The 10399-nt window shown below is 47.0% G+C and overlaps 2 protein-coding genes across 8 annotated transcripts in view; one reads left to right on the forward strand and one right to left on the reverse strand.

Moving 5' to 3' along the window:
• Positions 1–4639, forward strand: part of RBKS (ribokinase) — a 66532-nt gene extending 61893 nt beyond the window's left edge. Inside the window, exon 8 of the mRNA XM_021392677.1 lies at positions 3369–4639. Within this exon, the coding sequence (XP_021248352.1) occupies positions 3369–3542 (174 nt within the window). The 3' untranslated portion in view covers positions 3543–4639. The remainder of the gene's footprint in view (positions 1–3368) is intronic.
• MRPL33 (mitochondrial ribosomal protein L33) lies at positions 4564–10290 on the reverse strand. 7 transcript variants are annotated; one of them, XM_021392683.1, is made up of 5 exons: positions 10149–10226; positions 9729–9747; positions 8655–8858; positions 7023–7129; positions 4566–4878 (listed from the first exon to the last, which is right to left on the reverse strand). In XM_021392683.1, exons 3-5 carry the CDS (start codon positions 8705–8707, stop codon positions 4829–4831), a joined length of 210 nt encoding a protein of 69 aa, XP_021248358.1. In that variant the 5' UTR covers positions 8708–8858; positions 9729–9747; positions 10149–10226; the 3' UTR covers positions 4566–4828. The 7 variants fall into 7 exon arrangements, with proteins under 7 accessions (XP_021248356.1, XP_021248355.1, XP_021248358.1 ...); XM_021392681.1 differs by lacking the exon at positions 8655–8858 and having other exon boundaries at positions 4564–4878; positions 9729–9806; positions 10149–10203; XM_021392684.1 differs by lacking the exon at positions 8655–8858 and having other exon boundaries at positions 10149–10290.

The following is a 10399-nucleotide window of genomic DNA, read 5'->3' on the forward strand; positions in this document are numbered from 1 at the left end:
AGAGGGGTAACAACATAATCTGGTGTTGCAGTGTTGTGGAGAGATATACATAAGATAGGAATTCTCCAAGGCCTTCAACAGAGCCGGGCACCTCTGTATGGCTGTGTAGTTAGGCTGCACTAAATCAGTGTAATCCTCGGGCTGCACTGGTTTGTGCCCTGCTGTGAATGCTCCTAGGAAACCATAAGCTTCATTACAAGCCAGATAGCTGATCCTATGGTAGAGTGCAGTTTTTGGCAGCTTTTGCTGTTGATTTATTCGCGGAATGAAGAGTTCTGAGTTACAGGCGAGCCTGATGGTTCTGTTGTTTTGCTGTACAACGCATCGTCCCTTTTCGGACTTGGTAGCGTACTCTTACAACTTCTTAAATTGAATGAAGCCATGGCATACATAGAGGGTGTACATGACTGCGACTTCTTGCAAACCACCCCAGGAAGGTTTTCTGAGGCTCAGGAACAAGGTCAAGGCCTCAGGAGCCAACAGCCATGACGATTCCAGCACTGTTGCCATTCCTCTCCCCCAAGAGGACATGGTAGGAGGGCGAGGGGCAACCACAGGGCCAGGCAGCACAAATGTGGCAACACTGGGAACTGCAGCCATTGCACCTTGGCCTCCAAGTATTTTTGGTGAATAAGTCGTCTTATTGTATAAGTGAAATGCATCCTATTATTCTGGGCGCGACTGATTGAAAAATGCTTTACTTTCTGGAAAGAGTGTTGAACAATATAGTTTCCACTTACAAAGCAATTTCTATAAAAAGCTTCTCGGGGTAGCATGGTGTAAAAATAGTTACACTAAAGTTGTGAACCAGCTTCTGACAAATCAGGGCTAACAAAAGCTAAGGTATAAATAGAAGCGTTTTCATGGGTTTTCTCTTCTCTAGAGGCACAGAATCTCAGTCAGAGCTGGATTGTAATAAACAAAAATGCCCTTTCCCAGACACGCAGGAAAACAAGGGCCTTCCAGACTCGTGGCTCAGAATATAAATAGGTTAACACTTAGTGGAGACCGTAGCATTTGCATTTTAGAACTGGCCACACTGTATCAGACCAATTTTATGATCTAGTTATTTATTTTATTACATACAAACTGGCATCCCCTGCTTAACAAAAAGGTCAAGTAAGTTATATTTTTATCATTATGGAATGAATTGTCTCGGGGCACTCAAGGATATGAGGATTATCTCAAAGTCTGCAATGTATTAGGATTCCTGGAATACAAATACTGAGGAATGTAAAACATTACAGATCCCACGTTTGTATTTTGTCGGTGGGCAGAATAAATGCATCTTACTGGTCATCTGCAAAATCCTTATTCTTGCAATTACTCTTTTTTGGGCTGGTATTTAGTTATCTCCACTAACAAAAGTGATCAGAAAGGCAACGTTCCATCCCGTGCTGCTGCCACATATAGTTTATGTCATTTGACACCAGATACTCTGAGTGTTCCTCATTAAAATAATATCTGGCCACTGCCATTACCAAGTGATCAACTGTATGAGAAATATTTCATGTAACAATGACAAGGGCTTCCTGCGAGCACTGCAGCATAACAGGTCTGCTTGTAGAAATATTACTTCTGCCCGTAACAGCGGTGCCAAAATAGCTTTAATAATTAATCATGTGCCGATTAGATTACAAACTCTGGGACGGGCCAGAGATTTTTGCATTATGTATCGGACAAAAGATACCGGCAGTGCTTAACTAGCAGTCACCTGTTACTGCTCCACCTGACATTGTGGGAGCACTCTGGGAAGCGGGGCAGAGACAAAGGCCTCGCAGGCCTCGATCACAACCCTCCCTGGCCCCCGCTCTGTTCAGCACTGCAGAACTGTTGAAACAGCTGCTGCCACAGCCGCACGCTGCAGCTAACTTCAGTTAGCGAGGCGCCGTTTGCCAGGCGACGCCCTGCACTGTGCCCCACTGCAAAGGCGAGGGCAAAATTCAGGCCGGGAGGGAGTAACGCAGGGAGTTTCCTGGCTGGAACGCCACAAACAATTGCGGCATGGGCGCGGGCAAGCAGAGAGCGGCACGGCACAGGCGTGGGCAGCCCGTACCTGTGCTCACCTACGTCAGGGCAGCCCCGCAACTGCCGCGCTGCTCTGCCCCGACAGCCGCTGCTAACGGGTTTCTGTGGAAATGGTATTTCTGGGGGAGAAAGATACTACACGCAGCTGATTCCATGGCAAGTATGAGCTTAATAGTGAGAACCACTAGAACTGACAATTGGAAAATTACTTCCTATCCGTAAGTTCCAGTTAGAAGTTTTGCTCAGCTATCTTAATTGCCTTTTTCCAGGCCCTTTGCTCTTGTCCCATGACTCTCGCGGCCCTCTGTGTCCTCAGAAGGGTTTATTAGAACTACAGTGACAAACCCCCAGGGGAGACAGTCCTTATGCTGCTTCTCAAATAAGATACCACCAGCGTGCACAGCGCAACAATACTCTGCTGAGATAAAAGTACGATTTAAGTAAAGGGACCTGAGAGCCAGCTTCATACCACCAAGAGCTGTTATCAGTGTGGCCTCAGAAATCAGGCCAGCTTTGGGGGGGTGAGGGGGGTGCGCTTCAGGCGCGCGGAATGTGCAAATTAAGTTAAAAGTGATTCATCTTGCCAGTTGTTCAAAACACTACAAAACAAAACAAGAATTATTGTTAACAAGCATTCAGGAGGCAAACAGTTGTCATTCCCCGTCGGTCAGAGCAGAACTAGCGGCAGCCTTCAGCAGAGACAAGACCCGGGGGCAGGCAGCTAAAGAGCTGCCAGAGCCCAAGGTGACTCAGCCCAGGTGGCAACGCGCGCCCCAGGAGTAAGATTGGTTTACACGATAAGACACAGCACAGACCTTTGTCAGTGGGACCTTCTTAATGAGAAACAGCTAAGTCTGGAGGCATCAAATTGTATCGTTCTGCAACTAGGAAATTTACAGACACCACAAGCCACATGGCTTTTTTTTTTTTCCCCTTTTCTCTGTCTCTTCTACCACTGCCCTTTATGAAGAACAGAAGTTAAATAAGAGAAAAATAGCTTTAATGAAACATTCAGGTCGAGAAATCAGAATCAACATTCCAATAACAGGAAGTTTCAAAAGCAGCGTTTATAGCAGCACGTTTGCTGAGCTGTAGCACACTTGCCCTTCTTTTCTTGAAGCCATATTATAGCACGTATCTCGATAAAAACGTGGGGTTTGTACTGTGGTATTAGTTTAGAATTGCAGAATTTCCTATGCATAGAAAAATGAATTGAACTCAACTCTTGTACAATTTCCTGACTCCCGCAGTCAGTGCTACAACTTTTGCCTTTCCAGTAAATGCGTTTGAATTGTTTCCCTGGGGGAGTACACTTAAACTTGTTTGTTGTTTTATTCTAGGGAGCTGGAGACAGTTTTGTGGGAGCACTCGCCTTCTACCTGGCTTACTATCCTGAGCTGCCCGTGGAGGAAATGGTCAGGAAGTCCAACTACATTGCATCAGTGAGCGTCCAGGCATCAGGGACACAATCTTCATATCCTTACAGGAAGGACTTGCCTCAGGACCTTTTCTAATTGATATTGTCTAGCTCAGTGTACTGATTTTATCTTATCCCAGACAGCATTATTCTCCTAACTGCACAGACGTTCCCCTCCACTGACTGGAAACACCAGGAAAGTCTCTTTGCTTATTTGAGAAATCCTATTAGTTCCTGTTCTGCAATAGTAAAGATGGGGCAGGGGTGGTTATCTCTTAAACACAGCACGGGAGGTCTGTCCAGCCCCACACATCACCCCTGGGCTACCGCCATCCCACACAACCTACTACATACTGCATGGAACGTATACAAAGCTCACGGCAACGCATCAGGAGGGTACTGGGCTCCTGGTACATTTTGACTTGATTTTAATCAGACCTTCTGATATGCGATTCGAGCCATTGAAGCTCTGAGATTGTGACTTCAGTTCTCAGCTGTGAACAGTGAGGTCAGTGTTCATCAGCACCCTGCTCACTGAGCGCCTGGGGGCCGGCTCCCTCCACGTATCAAGCTCTGACACCCCCTCCCGCGTGCCTTGGATGGGAGCTGCAGCACGTAGCGGGTCCCTCACACTGCAAGGGGCCTGAGAATGCTACGTGCCCAACTCTAATACACATCTCTAGCCATACTGCTATAAAACCTAAAGGAGAAAACGCTCCAACAAAATCTGTCAGAGAACGAACCAGAGGACCGATGTGACAATCTACTTTCTTCACGCTTGACAAAAACCCCACGTTAAAACCCTGGCCTACCTACCTGACTTGGAGTAACAGCGCCCTATTAACCCTGGTCACAGCTGATCCGAAAGTGCATCTCATCCCACCCGCTGCCCACTGCTGCTTCCTAACCTAGCACGGAGCTGGTGCAGCGCTACCCCTCCAAGGAACGACACCCGTCCGTGGTCACTACTGTGCAATCTGTGGCCGGTAGGTTAGAAAAACTTGCAATCCTGCCATTGAATTCCTGCTGTGGAAAATGTTAATTTTTATTGCCTTATAAAACAATAGTTCCTTTGAAGATTACAGCCTCTTTCACAATGGAAAACACAGACAATGGGATCTGCCATTTAATTTTTTTTAATTGAGTACTGTAAAAATAACTCAAAAGATAAATAAATGTTACTGTGATGATCTATGTTCAGACATTAATAATTTTCTCTCTCTACATTGTTTTCTTCACAATGGCCTTCAAATCGCAGGAGACGGTGATCCCAGTTCATTTCCTCTCTTTTCAGCCCATGTTGCAGGATCTCTGAATCAGCATTCACCCTGTCCTCCCCCCGAACCATCCTCTCCTCCTGCATAAATCAAGTCCACTCATTGTTCAGAGAGAGCGGATTTTTCTCTTCTCTGTGAAGAGGACACGTTGTTTCGCTACAGAGAAAAAAAAAAAGAATCTATTAAGAACCCTGAAGTGCTAAGCTCCAATTCAACAAGCCTACATCCCTTTCTCCTGGCTGGCTTCGCTGCTTAAATGAACTGTGACTGGCGCAGTGCTGCTGATAACCAACTCTTGAAGAAGCTTAGTAGTGCTTTTGCTTTACCACATGCAATTTTTAGCTCCCAAGAGGTCCGTTTTACCTCTGTGAAAATACGTATTGGGATTTAAGTGGCTGAAAACATCCACCAGCTGCTCTGTGTGACTATTCTGAGTCACAGCTGTTTGATGCGGGGACAAAAATAGGTTCTTTACTGCTTTCTACTACTCTCCAGCTTCAGAGCCCAAACAACTACAGATGACAAGCTGCATCCAGTCATGCTCACAGATCGACTGGAAAGTGCATGGGAGCCTGCCTCCGACACCCGATGCAGACCTCAGCAAAGTCAGTTTGGCTACACATTAAGCATAGTAGATGCACGACTAAAAGAAAATCCAAAGAAAGCTCTACAATGCCCTTTGAAAAGCACCACTGTTCTGATTACACTTCAGTACATTCATTCCTTTGAAAGCAATGCAAGGACGATCCACCCAGTAACTGAATCGCTTCTTCCGCCTCAAAGTTTCGCTTTAAGAAATACTCCAACTTAGTAACACATTGTTGTAACACATCTGTTGTTGCAGCTAGGAGGTAGTGAAACTTGGGCACTACCACCACTACTTCACTAAAAAGCTTCATTCTGTGGAGGTCCCAGGTTCCTGAGAAGAACAAAACATAAGGTGATAATGCATGCCAAGTGAAAATGCTTCCTAACATATTCCTGATGTGAGTTGCTATCTAGACTCAAATTTACTTCCCTTCACACATGCAAGCACTTTCTCACATCAATTTCTCACTTGTGTTCTACTACAGACTACAAAGAGCAGAGCTTTTTTTCTTAATTACTTCCAATTTCTTACTTCAACAACTTGCTACGTGTTCTGCTAAACAAGCACTACTTTGCCTGAGCTCTCCAATCTTTTCACAGTTCCTGCAAGTTGCAAAGTCTCGGGAGGTTCACTTTGCACAATGTTCAGAAGTAGTAAAGGGAATGCTAACTTGAAGTTTTCTTATTCAAGGAATAATCCCTGCCATCTCTTAGCCCCTCACGTATGAAATTCAGAAGGAAAGCCACAACCTCCATCAGCACAAGTACTCTGACAAGCGCATACTGCCTCCCCCTTAGTCTCTCTCACTTGCCCTGAAGCTCCTGGACTGTTAGATCTGGGTATGACAAGGTTCATCATCGAACAAAAATGTAAAATTATATTAAAAAAACAAGCCTGAACCACATAACTACCGACCATAATTACGTCACTTACTCAGAGAAGCTCAATATATTGTTTATTCCAGACTTACATCAATCCTTTTTTGCATCAACTTTCCCGTGCCATTCCTAGCCCTGTCTGGTTTAGTTTCTGAGTTTACCCAAATTACTCTCTTCAATATTAGCTGCAGACTGCTTGCTCCCCTAGAAGCTTGAGCTCCGTCACCTCTCAAAAAGCTGGTGAATACAAGGCTTCTGGGCGAGTGCTCTAACCCCCGCCAAATCAGCTTCTTAAACCGAGAAAATCTACAAGGACCAGAGCAACACAAAAGAACCCACAAATTGTCATCTGGAGAGTGCTGGCATTCGTGGATGAGGAAGAACTTGGGCTTATTTCTTTAAAAGAAAAAGTCCATTTTGGAAGCGATGGTCAACATGTATTGTCTGGAGTACCCAAGGCAGCTGAACAGAACATTTCTATTGAAGCATGCTGCATGTTAGAGGTAACTGCCAAGCAAACCACACAAAGAAACAAAATGAAAGAACTCCTGTGTCACTCTGTTTCGCCACTGACATGTGGCATGGCTGTCAAAGACTCTGATGTGCTGGGCAAGTCATGACTTTGTTTCAGCGCCACAATCTGTAAAATGAGAATAACGTTTACTTCCCACTGGAATGTCACGAAGAACAGCAACTGTACAGTCATGTGAGTATCAAACGTGTTATGACACATTCTGCTTAGATTGGAAAAATCCTGCTGCAGTCAAACCTTTCACCCCAGACAATCAGAGCTGTTAATACAAAGCAGGCTGACTTCTACCCCAGATGCTTACCGATGGGATCGTATCTCAGCAGGACCAGCTTCTCCTGCAATCGGAGTCTCCTGACGTTGAAACAGTAGCCAGTCTCTGCTGCACTTTTCATCCTCACCAGGATGTATCTAAAGTCACAGGGGGTATCTCTATGTCAATGCATAGCATACAGCAGTGCCCCCCCCCCCCCCCCCGTGTCTCTCATGGCACTGTCACAGAATCACAGAATTGCTCAGGTTGGAAAAGCCCTTCAAGATCATCAACTCCAACCTCAACCCGTCATGACAAAGCTCTTAGGATAAGCAATCTGGCACAGTCAATCTCACATTAAGATATTTCATTCCAACTTCATGGATATTTTGGATGGGAGCTTTAAAACCATATGCTAAACTTATTGTAACAGAAAAAGAACCCACCCTATTGAACCTTAAATTCTACCATCAAGTTTAACTATAGAACTCCTGAGTAGTTCTGACCAGAGTGAAGTAGCTCCTCCATCAAACAGGGTAGGGAGCAAGGGAAAAGAGAAAAAAAAAAAAAAAGAAAGAAAAAAAATAAAAAAAAACCATACTGTTGAGTCACTACATCTTAAATGATAATGGCAAGAAAGGAAGGATGATGATAAACTGTGGATAACACCGTACCTCAAACTATCACTTCCACATGCAGAGAGGAACCGATGAGATAGAATGGAACAAGAGGCACACCAAAAGGAGAAGCTGAGCCCCCTGGCACCCTCCATCCCTCCTGAGGTGCAGGACTTGACGTCAGCCCAGCCACCAGGAGCCCTTTTCCCTACAGAAGGACTCCGTGCGCATGGAGGAGGCTGGCAGCGGCTGCCGTGCCCCTGGGAGCAGGGCAGAGGGGGCTGAGAAAGCAACCCCAGGCCTTCACTCTGGCTGCCATCCAAGACCTGCAAGACTTCCCAGAAACGGGGCATCTTCTGCATTTCAAAAGGAAAGTCAATGCCTTTAACCAGCCTGTAAATTACATCTTCATCTTCCATTGCTGTAAAGGGATGAATACAGCTCTGTGCACAGGCACTCAGCTCACTTTCTGGGATCTTTCTGCCTCCAATACCAAATGTTCTGTCAAAATTAACTTTGGAGACACCCATCCTCCTGTGCTATCCCTTCCCATCTTTGCAGTTTAATTTACTGCGATTTAAAAATGAACAGAAAAACAGTGTATTCCCTCAGACCAGCTGACCGAGCATCACCTAGAGACTATCCGCAGTGACTGCCCTCTCCTGCACAACACTAAAGTACAACGTGTAGCCCCAGTAACCACACAGCCTCCTTCCCTTCTTCCTCAGCCACTTCCTCAAAGCCTGTGTGCAGAGTTTCCCCTTTCTGGGGGGAATCGCTGGTATCAGTATGACCACGTGCTGAAATTCTTTTGCACCGCATATTTCAGGCCAAGACCTTTCTGAACAATACACCTCATTTCACAAGATTTACTTACTGCCCAAAGAACAGATGTAACTAGGAGCACAGGCAGAAAAGAACAGCGGAATGCCACCGGGATGTGGGGATAAAAACAGGGAGCATGGAAGAATAAGTAATATAAGGAACAATATGTTCCTCATGTGTATGCAAAACAACACAAAGAAGAGGACAAACAAATCACTACACCAGTAAGATCATTTTTCACCTTGAGGAAACAGCCTGCTTTGCTGCAGGGTCTGTGCAGCAGGGTCTGTTCATTTCTGTGTAGAAAGCTAAGATGTCGAACTGCTCTCTTCCCTATCACGTGCAGATTTGGAAATCCTTAGTTTCAAACATGGACAATTGCACAGAAATTCTCTAACAGAAGAATCTCTTTGAACATAGCAAGTGGGTCTTCTTGGGGTTGATTCTTAGGAAAAAAAAAAATAAAGAATTTTCACAGATTATAGTTTCCTAGGTTGTGCGATACTGACTATTATGCACTTGCACAGAATGCAGCTTCAGAGAATAAGGCAAGAACATGCTGCTACAAACCAGTGAGTTTAATCCCTAGGATTTGTTGAGCTAAATTTTTGTTGAGTAGCATTTTGGATGCACGTGATCTTGTCTCCTTGCACCTACAGGGTAAACCACTGGTGTACAGAAAGTGTCTACTCCTTCCCCTCCAACCCATCAGCCTTCTGTACAGGCCAAAGGGCTGTGATTAATTTCCTCCCAGAACCCACTAACATCTCCCCAGAGCTGAACTACAGAGCAAATCAAGATGTCCAGAGCGCCAACTGCCCTGTCCACTGCTCATAAACCAACATATGAGTGCACTACAGCGGGGAAACCCTCCGCATCCAGCCTGGGAGAGGCTCAGAGCACTGCGAACATGAAGATGTGCACGGCACTTCAGCTTGTCCTCAGTTGAAAAAGCGTGAAAGGTCAAAAAGAGGAGGGCTGTGTGGTGACTTATAGCTTCTCCATAAAGCATAAGGCATGGACGTGTGGTTCCCCTGCACAGGGCACTCCGGGTGCTCAGGTCAGAGTGACAGCCCATAGAACAAAACCTACCTCTGCTGCAATTTTGGAACCTAAGTGGCTTTTTTTCACACCACTCTGTACTCACCTGTGAGAAAGACACAAATGCTGAAGGACAGAAAGGGCGCAGCCAGACTCGGGGACTGCAATTCTCTCACATGCATTAAAAGACTCTAGACAGGTGCAATATTTTGCAAAGGCGCTTGATAGAGGGTGGCAGTGGAAATTAACGAACGGTGAACAAAACATCACTTACTTAGATTTGCTCTTGGCCACTGTTATTTTGCAGCACGAAGAAGAAGGGGGGAAAAAAATTATCATTTTATCTCATTTCCTTTAAAGGTAACACACAGAGATTAGAGTTCCCCGCGTGCAACCGACCTCTCCCCGCCGAGCCCTCAGGCAGGCCGAGCCGCCACCGTGCCTCGCACCCTCCAGCGCGGCCCAGCAGGCAGCCACGCGCGGCACGCCGGGAGCAGGCGGCACAAGGCCTGCTGGGAGCTGCAGTCCCGTCGCAGGGCCGGCTGGGCGGCGCGGGCCCGGCGCTGAAGGGAAGGTCACGATGCTAACAGCCCGCACCCGGACCCGAACTCCCACCTGCCCGGTGCCCTGCCCGGCCCGGCCCGGCCCTTCTCCCCTCCCTGCTCCCTGCCTTGCCCCGCCCCGCGTCACTCACGAGCCGCCGCCGTGAGGAACATAACGCCGCAGCCGCCCGGCCGCCGCCGAGTCCCGCCCCCACCACTTCCGGTTGGGCTGGCGGAAGTGCTTCCGGGCCGCGGGGAAGGGCGGGAGGTTGTTGTGCGCTCGCGGGGCGGGCGCGTGGCGCTGTGGTGCGTCCCGTCCCGTCCCGTCCCGTCCCGTCCCGTCCCGTCCCGTCCCGTCCCGTCCCGTCCCGTCCCGTCCCGTCCCATCGGCTTGAGGCAGCAC

This window comes from Numida meleagris, chromosome 3 (assembly GCF_002078875.1).
Source record: "Numida meleagris isolate 19003 breed g44 Domestic line chromosome 3, NumMel1.0, whole genome shotgun sequence".
Lineage (NCBI taxonomy): Eukaryota > Metazoa > Chordata > Aves > Galliformes > Numididae > Numida > Numida meleagris.

Excerpts from the sequence above, each read along its gene's own strand:
- MRPL33 (XM_021392678.1), bottom strand. The coding sequence starts at position 9,721 with ATGTTTTGTTCACCGTTCGTTAATTTCCACTGCCACCCTCTATCAAGC. Across the intron at positions 7,130-9,560 it reads CATTTGTGTCTTTCTCACAG|ATACATCCTGGTGAGGATGA; the intron begins GTGAGTACAGAG and ends CTGTGACTTTAG. Across the intron at positions 4,879-7,022 it reads GCTGAGATACGATCCCATCG|CGAAACAACGTGTCCTCTTC; the intron begins GTAAGCATCTGG and ends TTTTCTCTGTAG.